The sequence below is a fragment of the Lepidochelys kempii genome, chromosome 10, assembly GCF_965140265.1.
Source record: "Lepidochelys kempii isolate rLepKem1 chromosome 10, rLepKem1.hap2, whole genome shotgun sequence".
NCBI lineage: Eukaryota > Metazoa > Chordata > Testudines > Cheloniidae > Lepidochelys > Lepidochelys kempii.
Window position 1 is genome coordinate 22611881 of NC_133265.1, and position 24634 is coordinate 22636514.

The window sequence follows — 24634 nt, forward strand, 5'->3', positions numbered from 1 at the left end:
AGTATTTAGGCATATTTCTACCTATTCAGCTGTACACAACCTTTGTGTTCTTGCTTTAAGATAACTGATGAGGAAAAGCCTTTACAAAACTTGGTTTTGGTAATAAGCCAATCAACTCTGGGACCAAGGAAAGTCTGCAACAGTGAGCAGCTTGGCAAAGCTCACTAAGTGTTCAGTACGATAAAGAAGAGCTAAGCAAACTTAAGCTGCCCAAGCTAGAAAGTGGACTTTACACAAGCACTCCAGTAGAGACTGAACATGGACAGAATCATGTTTTAAGCATGTGAATGTTCAAACATTGGCAGCCCGAATTAAGTACAAACTAATTTTCATCTTTCCTAAAATGTCTTGGTCCTCTTCTACAATAAAGACAGAAGGGTACTCTGTACTGCTGATGCCTTTGGCAGATCATGAAACATCTAAGCAGATAGGTCACACCTTAAGGTAGTTGGAAACACAGACAGCTAGTGAAAACCTTCACAATTTTGCTCTACAGAGACTACCATTTGGTAGGCTTAGTGAGGAAGGGGAGAGAAAGAAGAGAAGAGAAGAAAAGAAACTGGAAGCCAGGGAACTGGGTTTGTTTAGTCTGGAAAAGAAGACAGAGGGCACAGGATAGCAGTTTTCAAGTATGTAAAAGGTTGTTACAAGGAGGAGGAAGAAAAATTGTTCTTCTTAACCTCTGAGGATAGGACAAGCAGCAATGGGGTTAAATTGCAGCAAGGGAGGTTTAGGTTGGACATTAGGAAAAACTTCCTGTCACAGTGGTTAAGCACTGGAATAAATTGTCTAGGGAGGTTGTGGAATCTCCATCAATGGAGATTTTTAAAAGCAGGTTTGACAAAGACCTGTCAGGAATGGTCTAGATACTTAGTCCTGCCATGAGTGCAATGGACTGGACTAGATGACCTCTTAAGGCCCCTTCCAGTTCTATGATTCATGATATGCAGGCAGCAGTGTGGATAGGGAAAACATGGAGTTTCAGTTTGTTTTACTACAAGAACTACTCAACTAGTTGCAGTGAAGCCTATAAACCCAAAACGTGCACTGGCGCTACAACAGCCTGGTGGTCCTCTGCATAATACTTCTCGACTTCACAGTGCTTTGCACCTTGGCACCTACCCATTCTGCTGGCTTCTTTTATGATGCTCAGGAAGCAAACTGTGCAGGAGAACAAATGGGTTCTGAATCCCTGTCTACCTCAACTGGCTCTAATAGTTCAACAAAATTCCCATACCTGTTTGCATTGCTGTTATGTCAATGATACTCATACACAAAGAGAAATGGTTGATACCAAGTGACAGTGGCTTATTAAGAGAAACATAGTGGGAAATGAAATTCCTACTATTTGCCAGCTAGAAGGAAATTATGGACTGAGGAATTTTAGAAGAGACAGTAGCAACCCTTTCAATGTCTGTTTATAGTGCGAACAGGCAAACCTTACAATGAGGTGATTCCAAAAACACTTACCTATTTGTACTTGTTCTGGCTGGCTAAGTGACACAAATGCTGATGTATCATCAATCCAAGATACCTGAATATTACCTAAAAATGCAGAACAAACAAGAATCATCATAACAGTTATGACATTTCACGCAGTCTAACAGGTTCACTCCGTGCACTGATGTGCCATGGGATGGGTAAAGTCACATGCTTTATAGTAACTAGAGTTTGAGATGATTATGTCCACTTGGATCTTATTGTAGTGCGTACCCCTAACATACATGAGCCCAGAATCTTAACCACAAGTGGGCATGAAGAACTGAGCACCCTCAACCTCCACTCATTTCCTTCAGTAATATAGGCAGGTAGAAGACTTAGTTACAAGTGGGGAAGGAGGGTGGGTCATAGTAACCACATGGACAAAGGCATCTCTAAGCCACTCCACTTACTGAAAATTAGGTAACCTTTGCAAGCATTTGTCCACCTGCATACCACTGTCAGTGACTGACCAGCAGTTAACTCAAGGAGCTGGGTGATAGGACTCCTATCTAAAAAATGACTAAGACAGACCTGCCTAATCTGATCTAGAAGCTGCTACAATGGAGTAATGACTGGTAAATATATAAGCAAAACTCCAAGTAACTGCTCTACTTCTCAGAAATAGAGATTCCCCTAAAATGAGCCATAGGAGTACCTGCACTAGCTTGAAAAGGGAGGATTACTTTGCTCAATATGTAAGAAACAAATACAATCTGAAACCTACTTTGAGTGTCTAGGTGGCAACAAATCATTCCTTGGATTTATTAGCAAAAGCTACCACAAGCCTGCAAGAGTTTCAGAATGACTGTTTTAAATAATGTTATTACAGCCTTGTCCTCTTATTTATGTGTATAAAACTTATTCTCTGTGGGAGAGTCAGGAGGCTTGGGAAAAATACTGGCAGATGTATAAACTAATTTAAAAGCCGAATTACAACTCTGTGCTTATGGAATACAGCATATATGCACAGGGGACCCATCACCATTAAAAAGAGCAGCAGCACAACATTAAAATCCCAGGTTGGAAAGTTTCTAACCGGTAGAACTATGAGTCAATCCTGTTGGAAATGTGGATAGAGTGGTGTGGAGGAAAACTGAATGACCCTCAATCTGTGGATGATGCACAGAAACAGCTGCCAAATGCGCTCGAACAGAGCTGATTGAGAGTCCTGAGTATTCTAGAGACAATAAAAGACTCCAAGGGTTGAGAGTGCCTCTGAATGGACTACAATGAAAAAATCTTTCATTCAGCTTTATAGGTTACGCTTGTAAAGGCCTTTCTGCTCTGCATCAAAAACTCAAACGGTCATCAAATAGAATTGAACCAGCTAATCTCCATGTCATCAGTTGTAGAGACACGAGATCTAGATGGAACACTAGATTATGATTCTTTGGAATGATGTCCAGAAGATTTTGAAGTGGAAGAAGTGGGTGAATTGATGGGTGTATTGGGTCAGAAAAAAACTGATGTGCCCAGGCTGGTTTTTGCATTATCTGGGCTGTCCCAGCACACATTCCTGAGCACTCTGGGAATTAGTGGAATGGGGATACCATAGTAGCTTCTTTTCCCACTGAATCAGAAATGCCTCTGTTAGGGGACCTCACCCTCCACCCAGTTGTAGAATACTTTATCTAAAACTAAGTCCATTAGTCCCCATCGGTGGTGACTGAGCCTTTCCTGCTGTGAGGATCTGCATGTTTTGAACCCCTGTGAAATAAAGAGCTATTGAGTTGATTTAATGAAGAATACACCATTCTCACAAAATAAACTGCTTCATGATAAGGGGGAATATCGTGCACCCCTCTGTTTATATAATGCATCGCCATCATATTGTCTCTCTTGGGATCTTGATAGTGCTGTCCCAAAGGAAGGGTAAGAAAGCCTTGCAGACTAGACAAACAGCTCTGAGTAGAAATACATTTGTGTAACTGACTTTGTCCAAGGCAATAGACCTGAACCTGAAGGTTGTTTAAGGCCTCTTCTACCCTAGAAAACTTTTGCTGGCATAGATATGCCAGCAAACCCTCCAACTGTAGACACAGTTTATACTGGCATAAGAGTTCTTCTGCCAGCCTAACTCAATTTACTACTACAAATCGAATTCCAAAGTAGGTGTTCAGACATGTGACTAGAAACAGCAAAATGTAGCATGCTCTCAGGCAAAGTTTGTCTCAATTAAATCTCAATCACAAATTAACAATCTTTTCAGATCAATACTGATAGAAACTGATTCCAAGTGTAAGTTAGTTTAATAATTTTAGCTTTCTAACCTATTCAGATAGGTTACAGAATGCTTTTTGAAGCTCAGATAATAAAGTGCTGCTTGTTTTTGCTATGATTAATCATCCTGAGCTTTTTATTCTTTAGTTTGCAAGTTAAGTACTGTACCTCTGAGTGGCCAGGTGTTCAGGATGTAAATTACAATAATCTGAAGACCACAAGAAACAATTGATTCAATATGGTTTCTGACAGCCACAAACTGAGTAACTGTTTCTAGTTCAGGACTTTAATAACAGAAAGCTCAATCGTCCTGTAAACGAAGTTTATCACTTAAGTGCAAGTTCTCTGAAGTTATGTTTATACATCATTGCATTTCAAGAGGTTCAAGCGTCTCCATTATTCTAATAGTCCAGAATGTTTTAGGAATGTGGATCCCTGCCCTCCTGTGGTGAAGAGATTCAGTACAGTGGGGAGAATTATGCTACTAGCCTTTGCAGGTGGCGTAACAGTTCTTTGAGTATAAGGATTCAGAGTCAGGCAAAAGAGTTGAGATGAGAGTGCACAATATGCATCTGGTAATGATCTGTTTACCTCACACTAGCCAGAAGAAACCTTTTCGTGGCCGCTTTAACCCTGCTCCAAACATATCTTAAAACAGTTTACTATACTGATTATGTCAGGCAGTATCATTTTTTTCAATTTATTTTAAATTTTGATTAATTCATATTAACTTATTTCATTGGCATCCAGATGGATGGTTATGTCACATCCTTCAAGTCTTCTTGCATTTGCCATTCTACAGTTCTACCCTTCATTACTGGATTCTGACCCAATTTGTACTCATTTTCCTTGATACTTGCTCATTTCACCATCTTTAATCCATCAATACAAGGGATGTTAAGAGATTCATAGATATTAAGGTCAGAAGGGACCATTATGATCATCCAATCTAGTTCAATACTAAAAACCAGATACTAGGTTAAATATTATTTTGGGGCACGAACATAAAAATTTGCAATCCAAAGTGAGTGAACCCCAAAAGGAATTCTTATGCAATTCCTCATGCTGATCAGAGAGTCTAGGCAAAAGAAGTTTGCTCATATTTGAGCTGACCTTTGATTAAGAGTATGTTAACTGAAGAGAAATAGGCTATAGAAGCAGGATAGACTAGTAAGCTAGGTCATCCAGCAAATGTGGTAAGCACTCTTAATAAATTTTGTAAATACTGTATATTTCACGAGTATGGTGAAAGGATAATAGGTGTCTGAAAAATAGACACAGCTGTGCTGCAAGTACAGTATTTAGCAAAAAACATAGCTGGATGCCAACTTACATACTGTAACACCAAGCCAAATATAAGACATTCACTAGAGTACAGAACACTAACTAGCAGGAGAGAGTTGAGCCAGGAAGAGTTCTCAGTTTTGAGACATCTAATACAGGCCAACTTTACAATCTGAGAAGTGACATTTTAGCCTAGCCTACAAGGTCATGAGTTGTCAAACAGATTTTTGCCCCCATTAAAAAAAGTTTACACCTTCACTTTTAAGTATTATTAGAAATTATTTTATCCAAACGGCAGTAGATGAGACCTAAATTTGCCATTTCTGAGGAAAAGCTGCCGGTGTTAATATTTGGTCTCAATATTTTAGTTTTTATATTTATTTTCCTTAAATTAAAATTATGTGACAACCCAAAATACAGGAATTATCTTCTTGGACAGCACATTGCACTATAATGCCTAAGTGAATTATACATTATTCAAACAATATGTATGAGAGGATATGCTAAGACTTGTCCTGTTTTCATGTTAAAGATTGGCTGAGTACCATATAGGTCACCCTGAAGCTGCAAACAACTTCTGGACATCTGCTCCCAGGACAGTGGAAACAGTTTTAAGACTTTATCTTGTGGGCAGGGGGTTAGGGCAGGTACTTGTACAGCATTTGCCAGTTAAGTAACTGAGAATGGTTAATAGAAACTATACAATTAACCTTTCTGGCTGGAGGACAGAGTGCAAAGATAGCAAGAACAGCTGGAGGGGGTGGTCAAGAAATCTATCTTCAGCTGGGAATGGAAAGGCCAGAAATGCTCAGAGCACAAACAGAATGGAAAACTTTCACGTGACCTGTATAACCTTTCCTCAAATTTCTTTAATACACGCTGAATTCCTCCAGAGTATATGGGAGGTATTTAGTACATATTACTATATTAGAAGGGTTTAAAAAAAAAAAAGCTGGGCAGTTCACCTTAAAGTACCTTTTTTATTGTTAAAACATAAAAATGTATAAAGTTAGATTAAATATTAGTTTTATGACAGACATTAACACACTTTCATCATAATTAGTAAAGCTTGAACACAAATGCTCAAGCAACAGTGGTGTTACAACCAAGCAATGTGGAATATGAAGTATAGATGTGCAGGAGCGCATAAGGTTTCCAACATATGTTTCAAATGTTGGTTTAAAGTGACTTTAAGAAGTCAAATTACCACCTATGTAACACCTGAATTATTAAAACTGAATTTTAGAAAATCCAATGTTATTTGTGCATTTCACATTTTGATCACCAAGCTTAGACAATGAAAACAGATTATCATCCATTTTTCCTCCCCCGCTAAATGATTCTCTTGCACTAGCAAAATGCTATGTTTAGTCTGATTAAGTCCAACTCACTCATTCTGGTGAATTTAAAAAAAAAAAACAGTTTGGTAATAGTTTGACAATACTTTGAGTCTAAGTTACCTATAATTAGCAAGGACTGAACAAAGGCTATGAATTCAGCATAAAACCTTGGTTAAGTACGATCACATCTGTCATCAAATGATTCTTGAATATTTAATACCATTTCAAGAGGTTAAAGAGATAAAAATAATGTTTTAAGGATTTCACAGTCCTGTGCTGAGATTTCTTTAGGCTCTGACCAGCACTCATTATGAAAGGGTAAGAAAATTTGTTTAAAAAAATGCAGTATGAAACATTTTGAAATAATAAAAACAGGAGTGGTAAATAATGAAGACAACTGGTCACTGATACAGAGCAATCTAGATCACTTGGTAAACTAGGCAGAAGCAAATAATGCATGTTTTAATATGGCTAACTGGAAACATGTATACTTCCAGGAACAAAGAAGAGGAGGTTACTCATCTGTGCAGTAATTGACATTCCTCAAGATGAGTGTCCCTACAGGTGCTCCACTCCAGGTGGTGGTGCGCCCCTGCACCTTTGCTTGGAGATTTTTACAGCAGTACTTGCACAGGCCGCACAAATGCAGTGCCTGCCTCACTTGCCGACTGTGTCTCAACAGCACAGGCATGGCCCGAGCTCCTCAGTTCCTTTGCTACAATGGAGACCCTTCCAAACTCCGAAGCAGAGGCGAGGAGGGGGGGTAGCGGAGCACAGGGACACTCATCTCAAAGAATGTCAATTACTGCATAGGTGAGTAACTTCCTCTTTTTCGAGAGATGTCCCTGTGCGTGCTCCACTCCAGGTTACTGAAAAGCAGTATCTCCTAAGGAGGTAGGGACATTGGGTCTGGTAAGAAAGCTGTGGACAGCACAGCTCGGCCCATTCGAATGTTGGGCAGGGGTTCCTGAATAAGAGCATAATCTTTAGCAAAGGTATGCTCCAAATCCCTGGTGGCAGCTTTGCAAATATCTGAGAGGGGAATGTTAGATAAGAATGCCACAGACGTTGATACAGATCTTGTGGAGTGTGCCCTAACAGAAGCTGGAGAATTCATCTTCTTTAGTTGGTAGCATAGGCGGATGCAGTCTGCTATCCAACTGGATATTCTCTGAGTACAGATGGATTTGTCTCTGGATTGTTCTGTGATTGAAATGAAAAGTTTAAGGGAAGCCCTAAAGGGCTTAGTTCTATCCAAATAAAAGGACAATGCTCTGTGCACGTCGAGTGGGCGCATTGCTGCTTCGAAAGCATTCGCATGCCATTTAGGAAAGATGGTTGGTAGATGGATAGGTTCACTGAGGTGGAAGGAGGAATGCACCTTCCAGAGAAATTTGGGATGCGTTCGAAGCATAACTTTGTCCTTAAAAAAATATAGTGTATTGTGGATCAGCCATAAAACACTCCAAGTTCTCCTACACATCTGGCAGATGTAATGGCAACTAAAATGCAGTTTTCATGGACAGATATAGGAGGGAGCATGTTGCAAGCAGTTCAAATGGATGGTGCATCAAGCACGTGAGTACCAAGTGCAGGTCCCAAGGTTGAGTGGGTCGTCTAATGTCCGGGAATGGGGTCTGGAGGCCCTTGAGGAACCACTTTGTGATGGGGTGGGCAAAGATAGTAGTGTCTCCAATCTTATTGTGAAACGCCATAATTGCTGCTAGATGCACCTTTATGGATCTTAAGGAGAGCTTAAGGATTAGGAACATGCCTCACAGCGATAGACTCAAGAAGCTCAATCCAGTTAGCTTAACAAAGACAAGGTTAAGGGATGACTTGATTACAGTCCTGAAATACGTACATGGGGAACAGAAATTTGATAATGGGCTCTTCAGTCTAGCAGAGAGGCATAACACAATTTAATCTCTGGAAACGGAAGCTAGACAAATTCAGACTGAATACAAGCTTTAAATTTCACAGTGAGAGGAATTCACCACTGGAACAATTTACCAAGGTCATGGTGGATTCTCCATCACTGAATTATTAAATCAAGACTGGCTGTTGTTCTAAAAGATAACCTCTAGGAATTTTGGATGTCAGACTAGATAATTACAATGGTTCCTTCTGGCCTTAAAATCTATTAATCTTTTTTTCAAACTAGAAAATCTAAATCTGCTTCCTCTACTACTTTAAGCTTTGCAGAGACTGGCTGCTCCTTAAAGAGTTTCAAGTGTTTCCATCAGAAACCTTGTATTGGAGCTCTTCAAAACAATAGATTTTATTTTAAAAAAATCAGAGCCTTGGGGTTTTTTTTCAAAAATAATTGACTGTTTAGTTGTTAGTAGTGGGATGAGATTTATTACTTCTATGACTACTATTGCCTTTCTTTGGGGGCTTTTGGCAAGTCACAACCTCACTGTCCCTCAGTTTCTACCATCTGTAAAGCAGAAGTACATCACCCTAGGATGCTGAAATGCTTAGATGACAGGATCTAAACTGAAATATTTTGCATTAAGGTAGTCTAAGTATCAAGTGCTCTACTGTGTCAGTGGGATTTTACGTTACAGTTTTATAGCACCAACTACACCTATGAACAATACTATTCTATTTAAATTGAAAGTTTATTGCATTGTTCATAGATATGAAAGTATGACCCCTACTGGCTATGACCTATGGCTGCAATACATGCCATCAGTAAGGCCTGGTCTAACATAAGCCTTACTTCAACCTAACCCTGTCAGCATCTACACTACAATGTTGTTTCTGCCGACATAAGTTGCCCACTCCACCTCTGCGAAAGGCATAGCACTTAGGTTGAAGCAATGTAAGCGGCGGGGCTCCGGCTGTCAGCCCTCCACAATGTCCTATGCTAACAGTTAAATCGGTGCCAGTGCTCCTGCTGAGGATGTGCACCACCAACAGAAGGAGCTAGTGTGGACATGCTAAACCAATTTCATTACTGCAGTGACTATATTAAGTCGACTTAATTTTGTAGTGTAGACTTGTCCTAGATGTTAAAGGGAGATATGTGAATTAGGGAGAATAATTCTATATCAGGTTTTGGTGGTTTCTAAGCTGACGCTTTTTCTAGTGAGAATAAAGTTCGCAACCAAAATCCTATGCTTGAGTCTCTAAGAAACTAGAAAGTAAAGTCCTGGTAAGCTATATACTGTTCAGCAACCTGGAGTACCAGCTTCTAGAAATTTTTACAGCTTTTACAGTATTCCGATTCAGGCAGTCAGGAATGCAAAGGCTCAGCCAGTGGTATGCTGGCAGTGCCTTATGGTACAACTCAGGTGAAATAAAGGGAACACAGCCAGCCTCCTGGTTTGTGTTCTATATATACACACACCCTAAGATCCAGAACTTAGAGAAACAGAGGTGAACTTCTCAACTCCACATAAAAAGCAGTGTATAATTTCACCACTACAAACCTTGGGGTAGCATGAAATCTTTTCGGTATAGGATCACATTCCTACCCTCTAACGAACATTGCCATTGCATGAGCAAGACCAAGGACCACCCAAACTTACACAGCATGAACTACCTCTTAACCATATCTTCTGGACCACCTATCCTCCCCACTGTTGATTCAACATCCTTGTAGCTATTATAACAATTGCTTATCTGGGGCAAACAGCATATTTTTAGCTGTGTTTAAATGCAGTTTAAGGAGTCAGCACCATGTAAACACTCAGCTATCCGTGGATGAGATGAGAGAAAGGAAAGCTTTAGTAGAACCCAAGGTCAAGGGGAATACATAGCTATAAGCTTAGGTCTGCCAACAAACACCATTCCTGGACCCTGATTTTAACTGATGCATAGTGCTTTAAGAAGCGTCAATATGATATAATAAATTAACACTGAACCAATATGTTGTAGGTGTTTCACAGCAAATACCCAGTCTAGCAGCCTTGACTTTCAATTTCCTTTTAATCAATTTATATAATGCTGAGTCTCAAGTTGGTCAGCTACTCATTTACAACTTATGGTATAGTTGCAGTAAGTTTAATGGCTATGCTGCTTCAATAGATAGAATTCATAAAGCCTGCTTTTAAAGAAAACTCTTAAGAGATCAAGAAGTGTGCAGTTTATCCTTTACCAAAGTATTTTGATTTGGACTCTATTACAAAAAAAGCAAACATTTCCTAATTAAAAATGTTTCAAAACTATTACAAGGACTGATGCCGAAGAGCAAGAGTCATCAGAAACATTTTTCAGGAAGGATATTTTTCAAGCATTTCATTCTTAAAAAAGCAATATCAAGGCAAAAAAAACCCTGGATTATACAAGTATTTCAGGAAGACAAGACGGATCATCCACGATCTAACTTTATATGATATATGTAACAATTTTATATACTTTCAATAGAGTACTATAAGCAAATAAGTGTATCTGAACACTCATGCAAAAGGAAATAATTTTGCTGAAAAGAAATCAAGCATGTTTTGTAGGCAAAGAAATTAATATTTAACAAACAGAAATTATATTTGAAGAAATGTAGCAGTAAAAAAGTGCTTAAAATTTGTTCATAAGACCAAGAATTTTATTTTTAAGCTTCACCTTATTTTTAGCACTTTATACATGACTAGAGCACAACCCACATTAACCATAGACTGGATATTACTTCCAGAAATTGCAATAGCAACAGCATGCTTGTTATGCTCCATGAACACAAAACTTCTAACACAGCTCTACTGCAAACACCAGGTACAAAGAGACCTGTCACTGTGCACTAGGCTCTAAGCACACAGGACACATACCACCACCAGAACAGTTTAGTAACATAGATCCCTGAAACTGTAGGAGGGGAACTGCAAAGAAATTCTTGAAACAGTGACACTAAGAATTAAAAATTAGCAGTTTAGGTGCAGTTGATCATGACTTGACTGCATTTGTTATTTGTGAAACGGATGAAGTTCAGCAAAATATAGTTGGTGCTTTCAACAGACCAATTTCATAAATCTGAAAACAACTGAGTCAAATCAGATGGGAGAATACATTTCAAAATGAAAAATGTGAATAACTGGAAACTATTTAAGAACATTTTATTAGATGCCCAAAAAGCCACGATCAAGAAAAAAGCACCTGGCTTAGAGGGGAACTGAAAGCAGCTATAAAAGGAGAAGCTGATCACAATGGATATAAAGCTAGCAATTGTAGAAAATTTATATGGAAAGCAAAAGGAAACACAGAAATCTACATCCAGCAGAGTTAAAGGACAATAAGGAGTTATTAAAGTATGTTAGGAACAAAATGAATCCTAACAATGGCATTCATCCATTACTAGATGGAAATGGGAGAAAAGACTGAAGTATTAAAAAACTGTTTCTGTGTTGTATTTGGAAAAAAGCCAGATGTATTCATATGTGATGAGGCTGTATTTTCCATTCCAATAGTAACTTAGGTGGTTATTAAATGAAAGTGTCTCACTTTAGTAGCTGTTAAGTCAGCAGGTTTGGATACCTTGCATCCAAGAGTTTTAGAAGCTGGCCAAGGAGCTCTCTGGAGCATTAATGCTAGTTTTCAGTAAGTCTTCAAACACCGTGGAAGTTTCACAGGACTGACAAAGTAAATGTCGTGACAATATTTTTAAAAAGGTTAATGGGATGACCCAGGCAATAATAGGTCTATCAGCATGACACAGACCTTTGCCAAACTAACAGAAAGGATAATAAAGAACTAATAGTTAATAATAGAATTTAAAAAAGGAGGCTAATATAATACCAATCATCAGAGGTTTATGGAAAATAGATTGTGTAACTTGATATGTTTTTGATTAGATTAGAAGTTTGATTGATAAGGGTAATAGTATTGATCCAACATAGACTTCTGTAAGGCATTTAACTTGGTACTGCATGATATTTTGGTTAAAAACTAGAATGACTCAAAATAAACATCAGCACAAACTAAAACTGATTAAAAACTGGCTATCAGGTCTCAAAATTTTAAACGGGGAATCTTCATTAATTGGGTGGGTTTCCAACAGTGTCCTGAAAGGCCTGGTTCTTGGCCTTATGTTATTTTATATTTTTTCCCCAGTGATCTAGAATTAAAAGCCATGCCTCCTAAAATTGTCAGATGACAAAGACGGGGGAGTGATAAATAACAGAGGACAGATCACTCACACTGAGCAATCTGGATCACTTGGTCAACTGGGCATAAGCAAACAATGTGCATTTCAATACAGCCAAATGTAAGGTCATACATCTAGGAATAAAGAATGTAAGCCATCCTTAAAGGATGAGGGACTATCTTGGGAAACAGCGACTTTGAAATGGACTCGAGAGTCATGGCAGATAGTCAGCTAAAAATGAGTTCCCACTGCAACGCTGTGGCCAAAAGGGCTAATGTGATCCACTGATGCACAAACAAGGGAATACTGAGTAGGAATCAATTATTACTGCTGCATTTGGCACTGGTGCTAGCACTGCTGGAATACTGTGTCCAAATATGGTGTCCACAATTCAAGAAAGATGTTGAGAAATGGGTAAGGGTTCAGAGAAGAGCCACAATAATGATTAACAGATTGGAAAAACAGGTTTTATCAAAAAAACTCAAGGGGCTCAATCTATTTAGCTTATCAAAGAGAAGGTTAAAGAGTAACTTGATCACAGTCTCTAAATACCTACATAGGGAACAGAAATTTGACAACGAAAGGATCTTCCATCTAGCAGACAAGGCATAACAAGATCCAGTGGCTGCAGGTTGACAATGGGCAAGTTTATATTGGAAATAAGGTACTTTTTTTTTTTTTAAAATCAGTTGGGGGCAATTAGCTACCGGAATTTACCAAGGGTTGTGCAGGATTCTCCATCTCTGGAAACTTAGATCAAGATGGGATGTTTTTCTAAAACCTATGTTCTAATGCAGAGGTGGGCAAACTACAGCCTGTGGGCCACATCTGGCCCACGGGACCCTCCTGCCCAGCCCCTGAGCCCCCGGCCCTTCCCCTGCTCTTCCCCCTCCCCCACAGCCTCAGCTCACTGCGCCGTCGGCGCAATGCTCTGGGCAGCAGGGCTGCAAGATCTTGCTGGGCAGCACAAGTGCAGAGCTGCGGCCTGACCCAGCGCTCTGTGCTGCACGGTGGGGTGGCTGGCTCCAGCTGGACGGCACAGCTGCCTGTCCTGCTGCTCTGGGTGGCATGGCTGTAGCTCTGCCAGCCACTGGTGCTCCAGGCAGCGGGGTAAGGGAAATCAGGAATGAGAGGAGGGCTTGGATGGGGTGGCAAGGGGCAGCCAGGGGCTACTGTCAGAGGGCAAGAAGCGGGGGTTGGATGGGGGTGGGGGTTGGGCCATGCCTGGCTGTTTGCGGAGGCAGAGCCTCCCCTAACTGGCCCTCCATACAATTTTGGAAACCCGATGTGGCCCTCAGGCCAAAAAGTTTGCCCATCCCTGTTCTAATTCAAACAGGAGTTAATTTAGGGGAGTCTTATGGCCTGTGTTACACAGGTAGTCAGATTTGATTATCACAAAATGTTCCTTCTGCTTTATAATCTAACTAACATGAAGCTCAAAATGAAGCTTTAGATAATGAAGGTTGTGCTATATAGACCTTACATAGTGAATAAACAGTTGGTATGAAGGTTGTTCCCATTCTCCCTAGTGTTCCCCGTATCCCAAAACATCCAGACTATCTGATGTAGGATATGCAGCTCTTTGTCTTTTCAAAACACATGCAGCCAGGAACCCATAGACAAAAACACCAGGACTGAAGTATGAGCTCCACTGCACAGAACCCTGCTGAGCAGTTGCTAATAGCCCTCTGATTAATGTCTACTAGCTTGACTGAATTTCTACCTCACCAGACTTGGCCACTCCTTACCATGACTTTTACCTTCACTCCTTTCCCATCTCACTACATCTTTCCCTCTTTGCTCAAAACAACTCTATTTTCACTCTTACCATTCTCACATCAGAATAGCTCTCCCTGCCTCCAGCAGAAATTTTGACTTCTGATTTGCAATTTCCTTTCATCCCAATCCTGCACTTCTGCTGACTTCAGCTTTAATGTTGAGGATTTCAACAATTCTACTCTCATTGCCTTATTCAATCCTTGGCTAGATCAATTTAGTTAATCATTGCCTTGGCCATTCTTAATCTTGTCTTCACCAGGCAATGCTCCTCCTCAAATATCACTCATTTACTGTATTCAGATTACTACTTTTTCCTTATTTAGTACTGTACACTTTCCCCATCTCAGTCTCATTCCTTCCATAACCTTCAATACACGGATAGCAAAGACTTCTTTGCTCCTCTTAGCCACCTCCTTCCCTCCTTAAGTGCACCGTACCTCCATATCCTCCTCCCCTTCACTGACACTATGATCACCATTATCCTCTCCTCCATCCTCCCCTTACTCCTTTTCCCTTACTAATTCCCCAAACCCTGGGTCAACTTTCACATCTGTTTCTCCCCGTCTCCATCAGTGCTGCAGAGTACATCTTACAAAACCTAAGGACCATGAGGGTGACATAGCTAGATGTCCAACACCCATACAACAAATATGCTATAGGCTAATCATGATTTAGCGTTGTCTACTCTAGCAGCTGAACAGTCTACAACCATGGTTAAAGGGTACAGACACATCTGTTCAAGACCACCATTATCCAAAGCAGGACAGTTTCCAAGGCCAGACAGGAACCCAGCTGCGTTACTTACCAAAGGCACTGAAAAGCTGGTAAAGATCACTAGTCTTCCACTCTTTGGGAAATGTAACATGAAGAACATGGTCTCGTTTTGGCTGCACTGCAAGATAAGAATGCATTTAATAATGCTGTCAGGTATTCATATAGGTTTGAATTGTTCAGTGAATCAGAAAAAACTAAAATGTATACTCTAACACAACTCATTATAGAAAACTGGTTCACGATTTTCAGAACTGCATGCAGTTAACTGACAGAAGTGAATACAATTACTGTCATTATGCATGAAAATTACTACTTAAATCAATCTGGCCCATTTGTATATGCATTTGAAGCAACTGTGCATGAAACAGTAACTGCTCACAAATTACGTACATGCCTTTTTTGCCCAGCATTGCTCATATGTAATTATGAAAATCCAGTCTCTTACATCTCTTTTGCACCAAGTTCAAGGAAACTAAACTTACCGTAAAACAGTTCTTAATTAGGTTTTCACACAGTACCAAATACATATTAGAATATAAAACAAACATCATCATCCTCATGTGATTTAAATTAAAATTGGGAAACAAATGACCTGTTTCTTTATACTACTGATAAAAGGAGAGGTACACAAGTAGGATGGAAAAGTTAACTGTATGCCAGGAACCCTAGGCATGTAGTGAAAATTATTTGGTTTTCAGTAAAAGACAGAAAGGGAAAATGCAGAATTTGGCTGAACCCACAGCACAGCACTCCCCCCATAAACTTATTGAATTTGTGCATGATTGTAATGAAAGCAACTTTGTTTCATTCTTGGAATACTCACATTCTGTAATTTCCTCATCCCATTAAAAGAGAAAAGAATGGGATACCAATATTTTAAGGTGCACCTAATTTATACTATTTGTCACTTTTATTCATCAAAACATCCAGAATTTATCCTCTGTGGCTTATGTCCTTGACGTAAGAGTTACTGGACATTGCCTCATTCTGTTTTATTTTGTTCATCCTTCGCTACCCAACGTCAATTTGTCTACTCGTGCTCTCAAAAGAGATCAGGGAATTTATCTGGAATGCCAACTACTGGGACAACCTCAAGTGGCAAATATAATCCACTGGTGCCAACGTTCTCCCTGATGACAGCTGCTTCCTTCCAGATCCATATAATCCTAGGATTTAATCTAAAGTAATATTTTGGATTGGTTAATTCTAATTCATTGCTCCAAGTTGTTCAGGAGAACACACATCTTTAAACCAGGAATGTGAAGTTGAGTGCAATTCCCACCACTGCAAAATTGTACTAAGGAAACACCTTAGCATTTCTAGTATACTCTCCATGAGCGTCTTACTAAAAAGTCCTATTAAGAATTCCCTACAAACCTGAGATTTTTTTTTTTTAAAGAAGAATGAGTACCTTAATTTAAAAATTCAACTTTGTTTTGGTCTGTACAGTACAGAAACCTATTTTGCAGTGTACAGGCAGTTTCATATTTTAAGCTTTTGCTCTGTCAACTTTCAGAACTGCTGGTTATACAAGTGTATTTTTAATCTTAAAAAGAAATTTTGAATTTCAGCACTATTTTATATTGAATAGATTGCTTGCTAGTTTTTGATCATTTTGGCTCCCCTGTACATTGAATCCTGTACAATGTAAGCCTGACAACTTTACTTGACTTCAGATTAGAGTTTAGAAATTGAAATGCCTTCTATTTTAGGTAACATTTTTTAGATTGTATAGCTCTGAATAGTAGTTTTCATATTTAAAAAGATGGCCTCACAATTTTTATGCAAAACACTTTCTATGAGGACAAGTAACGCTTAGTTCACTGGTTTCACAGTGTCCTCTGTTGCGCCCTAACTGCTCCCTCCACCTACTATTTCTAGCTAGTATAATTATAAGGTATTAAAAAATTTTAGTGCATCTCAGCCCTCCACCACATGAAGTGACAGCTCTGTCTAATGCTGGAGAGTACACCGATCTTGACAATGTAACATTCCCAATGTAACATTCCCGTAGTAGTTCAGTGCTAATGGAAGCTACATATCCATATACAAGCAAGTCTTAATCTGGAGTGAAAGGAGCAGACCTATGCACAAAGTATCAATATAAGGGCGTTAGTGATAAGTACAGGTTGTGAAATGTGAATGTTGAGGTATATCAGAAAAATACGTGCATTTAACTAGTTAACATCAAACAACTTCTCTCCTCCATGATAAAACAATTATATACTGATTTAAGATGAGCGGGATTTACAGGCAATACTAGATGGTGACAATAGAAACCCCTCCGTATGTTATATTGCCTGTACGTTGGTTATTTCTTTGTCTATGATTTTGTAATTAAGATTGCTATCAAAATCCACAGTTAGCACCTTTAAACCGATCATTTTAATCTGAATTTAAATCTAGTAGCATACATACCAGGATAGATCAAGGGCTTGAGTCTTTTCTCATTTACACTTGTTTAATTATATTGGGTGAAATCACAGACTCGTTAGAGTCCATGGAAAAATTCACGGATTTCAGGGGGGGGCAGATTTCACCCACTGATCTCAGTGGAGTTATAACTGATTTACGCCAGTTAAAGTGGATAATTAGGCTGTTACTTTGAACACCAAAAATGAACAGTGTGTGTAGTGCTTTGTGTCACAAGTAGTGTCAGCAATTTCAATTTGTGGCATGCTCATCTTAGCCTAAGATTTGTATGAAAACAGGAACTTTGTTTTAAAGACACCTACCCTGCTGCTCTCCCTCAATTCAATCAGTTCTGAACAGAAAAATCCATCATTTCTACGGAAACCACTGAGAGGATGATAGCTTCAGATAGGACATAAATGGAGTAATTCAGCCTCTCAGAATAAGATTTCAATATTTATAGAAATGTATTTCAAAATAAAGAAAATGTGCTCAGATAAAGTTTGTTAAAAAAACATTTAATTTAAGCCCTCCATTATGCGTTAGTAGTTTGGAAACCAATCAATAGATCAAAGATCACCAGACAAAAAGGGAATTTGAATTAAATACACTTACGCTAAAGCTGCAGGGGAAGCCAGATATAATGAAAAAAATATTGCCCTGACAAGTGTAACTCTACTATAAGGAAAAGCCAGAATTGTACACTAAGAAATTTTACTGCTGAAAATAGCCACACCTAAAGTACAATACAAACTAGAGCTAATGCACAAAAATTCAAATTTCATAAACTAATTTAAGGAAGATCTATTTCTTGTTGTGAAATAGAGTTGATGGTGAATATTTCAAAGGGTTTTATTTAATCTTTGCAACTCAATTAGTCTCGCATTAGAACTCTAAATTTCCCAGTTCAAGATAAAGGTTTGAATAGCATCTGTTTCCAAATTAGATAGAATAAACTGTTTATGGTCCTTAATAAATGAACCTTACCACATTTTCTTTTTATTCTTAAATTTTACCCCCTATATTGTAACCACCTTCTGATGAACACTAATGCCTAGCCAGGATAGGAATGTTTCTGTCATTTCACCAACAACCGTTGTTTTATACAGTGTTCTTAATACAAAGGTAATCAAGTATAACTGCTGTGAAAGCCTCTTCATATTCATCACTTCTTGAAATTGAGGAGAGGTTACTGAATTCCTCTACACTATAACTTTTACAGCATTAGGCTAGCTGAAATATACTATTATAGGTGTTTGCTCTATAATTTGGCATAAAGGTAATATCTGTCACAGTTGCAGAATTAGCTGCATCTCTGGACTCTAAGTGAATCCCCTTCAGATATGAGGCCTTGTACCTTTATCTCTGTTCAGTGGAATCATAGGATTCTTCCACTCCTACGATAGGTCCTGGGCCACATCATCCCATGGATCAACTGTGCTTACCCAGCAGGCCCAAGTGGTTTAGGCACCCACAAGTGTTCCCTGCGGGAGCCTGAGACCAGTGGATAATGCAGGAGACCAGACAGCTTTCGCAAACCAAAGTATTGTTAAATCTTTTTAGATGGAATAAAGCATGTCTACCCACCCTACAGTTACCTTGCTATGGAAGTTTAAAGCCCAACTACTTCAGTTCCTCCAGCAGTCACTTTGTTTCCCCTGAACAGCTCCCTAACAACTGCCTCCCCCACTCTAGAAGGAATTTTTAATCATTTAGGGTATATTTACACAGCAGCTGGCTGATTCCCAGCACAAGTGGACATACACATACTAGCTCTACTCGAGCTACAGTACTAAAGATAACATTGTGGCCGGGCAGTCAAGTGAGTCACCCAAGTACAATCCTACCTGATGTCCTAGGTAAATATTTGGGTGGCTAGCCCGAGCCGTTACTTGTGGCACCACAGCCACGCTGCTCTTTTCAATGTGCAAGCTTGAGCAGAGCTAGAATGTGTATATCTACTCACTTTGGGAATCAGAACACCCAGCTGCTGCGTAAACACACCCTTCGGGTCATTCTGATCTTTTTGGCTGTCAGACTTAGTTTTGTAATTTTGCTGACACCTGGCAGCAGCAACTTCACAGCTTAGTAGCTCAAGCATTGTCTCTTAATGATCCTAAAAATGTTTACATTGAGGTTACTTATTTCCCAAATGCCTACTATTAAACTAAACCAACATATGCATATAATAATCATACCAATAAAGCCATACTGTAACTATCCCAATAACTACGTCACATACTATATTCATAAATTGCTACTGATCTCCCTTACAACTTTCTCAAACTAAATTTCTCTCTGAAGTACTTACTTCCCTTCAGTCAGTGAATTTAATGAAACTGCCATCAAAAGGCTATAGTTACAACAAAAGGCTATTTTTAGTCAGAATTATTCAGAGCACAGAAAAAAGAAAAAAAAATCTTAAAAAAGGACGAGAAACGGCTATTATCAGGAAGTTTTATTTTGAGGGCAAAAGCAAATGTTTTTCTTGAGTGACATGTTTCAAAGTCACGAGGAATATTTTTTCTCCTAAAAAAACTAAAAATGATGAGAGTATTTACATAGCAACCTTTCCTATGTTAAAATACTTGTTAAAAATTCTAGTCTTGGCATGAAATTAGTCTTTTACCACTCTTTTATTGTGGATTATATATTTACTATTGCTGTAGTGCATATTAAGACTACAAACAGACTTGTGTTTTTTAAGTGTCTGTAGGGCTCCAATGGTTTTTAAAGAAAACCTTAAGCACAGGGATGAAGAATTTTTCCAGCCTCTCTCTAACCAAGGACCAAAACCTTCCCATATTTTTAGCCAAATAAATCAAGTCATGAAAGGTTCAGATCTCTAAAGTTTGTAAGGATGATAGGGTCCATACAATGCTTTCCCTCTTGAAGTTATAACCTTGTATGAAAATGAACCTCTGGCTCAATAGACTTAATAAAAAATAAATTATTCATTATCATTCTATGGTTTTGAATCCACAGCCAAGGTAACACTGATTCTATTTGAAGGCATAATTTCAATCCTCATCTAATTTCATCAAAATATCCTTTGGCCTGAAAATTCTTACACTTAGGTGAAACAAATTTTTTCTGAATTATGAAGCAAAGTTGTCAATCTACTTTCAGAGTCATTGAATATTCACTACCTTGCATCCTTTACTTACCATAAGATACGAGACAAAATGGCCATTTAAGACTGCAAACTTTAATTTGGGCCACTTCACTTGTGCGTAGATCAAGGACAGACTATGACCCAAAGCTATTATCTTCAAATACGTTAAACTTGGTACCCACAAGGAGTCCAGACTGATCTAGACAAAACCCATTTCAAATAGTATTTACTGTATAGTGCAGATCCTCCATCCAAAGTAACAAGGATGGTTACTTTTTTTTTTTAATAAAATGGAGAAGCAGTACATTAATGCCACTTGATAAGAGTTGTGAATAAAGCTCAGCTGCAATTTAAGTCCCATGCTCTACCCATAATACTGTCTTACACTTGCTTCTACAAAGGACCTTTCTAACCAGAACAGTAGTAAGATCAAGGCAAAATGAAAACAATTACTTACAGTCTGGTCCTTCCAAATTGAGATATGGTATGTCCATTACCCTCATAAGAAATAACCTAAGGCAAAAAGGAGAAGCGTCACTAGCGAACTTATGCCATACAGATCTCTTTAAGAGGCTATTATAAAGCTTAACAACACACTGCTTCTCTAAGTTAGTCGGGAGCAGTACTAGTCACCCTAAGCAACGGAAAGCTTTAGTCCCACTAATAATTTAAAAATCACAAGATGTAGGGAGTATCCCACCAGCTAGCTCGTTCCATGCGGTGCAATTATTTTAAAGTAAATGCTAGTTATCTTACTGACTTGCTCTAAAACAAATATGCCTAGTGTTATTAAAATAGGAAAGAAAATGTGAAAAGTACACACACATTTCAAAATAATCCAGTAACTTATTGGCAGTGTTTAAAGCAGTTAAGAATTGATTACAGTGTGGAAGGAATCAAGAAGCACTAGCCTAAATATGTTGGAGAGGGGGCCATAGGAGTCAGCTGTTAATGTATTGTAGTTCTGTCTTTTCCTCCTCTACCTACAACTTCCCCAGCCCCTTATGTCCCTATCTACATTGAATGGAACTGGAGAGCTTAAAAACTCATAGCCTATGCTATTTTAATGGAGAACAATGAGAGATCTGGCCAAATAAAAGCTGTCCCCCTTAAAACTATGAAAACTACAGGAATGTCTAAGCTACAGAGGCACAGCTATGGTGCTGGAGCTCTATAGTGTAAACACTTACTACAGTGATGAAAGGGGTTTTTCCACTGAAGTAGTTAATCCATCCTCTTTGAGAGGCAGTAGCTAGCTGTCGACCTAGCAGCATCTATACCAGGGCTTAGGTACGCTTAACTATGTTTCTCAGATGGTGAGAAAAAATTCACAATGAGCAATGTACATAGGTTATCCTAAATTGTAGGTATAGATCAGGCTTCTGTAATGGAAAGTAAGTTTTTCATAATTTTGATTCAGATCTAAATAGTGCCTCTCTTTATGATCTATCTGGTTAAAATTGTTAGCTTCAGCATGCAGTAAGCCAGAAAAGAGAACAGGATGACCTAATGGTTTTTAATTTGATAAAATCCATGCCACTCCACGTTAGAAGTACAAGTCCCTATTTGCATAACAGTTTACTAAATAAGAGACGGGTATATGCTGCACACACCTAACCATTTTGTGGAGAGAGAAGCCAAGTGACACTTGAGATTATAAATGGAATGCATTCTGTCACATTTACTGTCCAGGAGCTCTGAACTGAACATCTACAAGCTATTTTGTTTCTTTCATTAATGAGATTTCCATTGGTATGGCTGGATGTTTTTCAACAAGGTTCATAAAAAACCCACCACGGGAATTTCAGAAAGTGTTAAAACAAGAAGAATTCTCAGACTGATACCAAATTCGTGCTATATTATTCCCAGGTCACTAGCCCCAGCTCCTCCCGCATCCCTAGTTCCACACCCAGTTCTGCCTTCAGCCCAAGCTCCATTGCTGAGGAAGCCTTGGCTGTGCAGTAATGGAGGGGAGAAAAATTCCATTAATGGGAGAGCGCAACTGGAAACATTTGCACACCACTGCTATAGAACTTGCATAACATTATTAACAAAATATCTCAGAGAAAATGAAGTAACTATGTACATTAGACCAAGGAAACACAGTCCTATGACAACAATTCCACTTAATATCTGACCGTTGCATCATCCAAGGTAGGTAGAGTTGTGGGAGATGCTGCTAGCAGAAAGGAAATTATTGGTAAGAAGTTTTCCACTCTGCTCCACAGTATTTCCCACAATACTGGACATGAGGTAAGTAGTGAACAGATGTAGGGAGGGTTCTGATAAAAAGTTTGGTAGATATGTACTCCCTTTTCATGAGCTCACTCAAAGGTCTACATTATTTGGTTGTGTTGTTTTCAGAAACCATTGCAACTTCGGGGCCCACGCCTGGATTCAAACTGATGGCTAAGAGATTTTGTATTTCATTCTAAGTCTTCACCCAAAACCATTCTGTTCACCAATTTTAGTTTTCAAACTGAAGACTATATTTTGAATGAAGATTTTTATACACTATGGCAAATATAATATTTGAATAACTGTGTGTTTTATGAGAATGACATTTTTACATAGAAAATCTGTACACTGTTTAAGTTTTCTAGGAACTAAAAGCAGGGTAACCTTGTTTAAGTGCTCTATTTTTTAACTGACAGTAAGTGCACGCTACTATATTGTGTTTGACCTATTTATGCATGTTTATAATATATTTGCACCTCAAAAATGGAGAAAAATATTTAGAGAGTTATAAAAACAATTCTTCAAGGTACGTATCATGATTAAGGCTAAGTTTTTGTCACAGATATTTTTAGTAAAAGTCATGGACAGGTCATGGGTCTCCATGAATTTTTGTTTATTGTCCATGACTTTCACTAAAAATACCCCTGACAAACTGGAGAGGCGGGTTCAGCACCCACTGGTCCTGGGGCTCCCGGGTCCCCCACCGCTGCGGTCAGTGGGAGCTCTGGGGTCCCAGCTGCTGTGGGGAGTGGGAGCTGCGGGGGTCCCCATTGTGGCTGGGCAGCTGTGGTGTGCCCCCACCACTGCATGGGCTGGGAGCTGTGGGGCGGGGATAGAGGGGAGGGAAATGGGCTGGGAGCAGAAAATGTCACAGAGGTCAATGGAAGTCATGGATTCTGTGACTTCCGTGACCTCTGTGACATAATCGTAGCCTTAATCATGATGAATCCATCTGTAAAAAGACCTTATAGAAGTTAGCAGTATATGTACCAAATACAAGCAAGTTTATTCTGTTAAAAAGTATTTGTTAGGTTGTCTTAGTTCTAGTTAAAGACTCCTCACCATTTTAATTTAGGAGGGGTTCCATGGTTGAAAGTGAAACAACAGCTAAAAATTAATGGAGCTATGCAAGATTACTTCAGAAGCAACTCTGTTTTTTTGAAAATTCAGCACAGCTATTTAGCTTAAAGTAAAAATACACAGTACATTTCACAATAGGCAACATAGCTAACTGCAATTCTTCATATTAGCTCAGCCAAAAGACAAGCTTCTAGGATCAACAAGACCATGGCTGTTTTCAAATCCTCTGAAAGCTTAGTAAAGGTACTGAATTGAAGCAGACAAATAGCATTTAGGAAAGATTGATCAACTGCTTGTTCTAAATTCTACATTTATTTAAGTTTAAGAAATTGAGTAAATAAGCTTATAAGCAGGGATCCTAGTCTTTCCGTGATAAAAAACCCACAAAATTCTCCAATAAAAATCTGAAAATCAGTGTTTTTCCGTGATTAAAATGAAACGCTGAACTTTCATTCTGTAGCTGCAATACACACACATATATATCAGTTGAACATAATATCTTATTGATATATTTACCATTTTTAAGCAAGTTCAAAGCCTAACAGTGTCATCAATCATAAGAAAAAAATACAATTACAATTTCTTTTTTACATATACCAAGCCTTTATGCCATTGAGTAACCTCTATATGCCAGAGGTTTACTGGAGTATGTAAATTTAAAGTGCATTTAAAAATCAACCACAAAAGGGGGAGGTTGCATGCATTGAATAAGTGACATTGGTACTTTCAGTAAAATTTAGTTAATAGTTAATATGTTTTTATTTTTTCACAAAACGTACAAACTGAAGATTTTCTGTAAAAACGCAAATTCTGCATTTTTTCATGGCAAAT

The 24634-nt window shown here is 38.7% G+C and overlaps 1 protein-coding gene across 4 annotated transcripts in view; it reads right to left on the reverse strand.

The window, feature by feature from the left end:
* Window positions 1-24634, reverse strand: part of PARN (poly(A)-specific ribonuclease) — a 161578-nt gene that overhangs the window by 97244 nt on the left and 39700 nt on the right. For all 4 annotated transcript variants that reach the window (XM_073362403.1, XM_073362401.1, XM_073362402.1 and 1 more), the window contains 3 exons: window positions 20943-20998; window positions 14990-15076; window positions 1471-1545 (listed from right to left, as the gene is read on the reverse strand). In XM_073362403.1, coding sequence (XP_073218504.1) covers window positions 1471-1545; window positions 14990-15076; window positions 20943-20998 — 218 coding nt within the window. The remainder of the gene's footprint in view (window positions 1-1470; window positions 1546-14989; window positions 15077-20942; window positions 20999-24634) is intronic.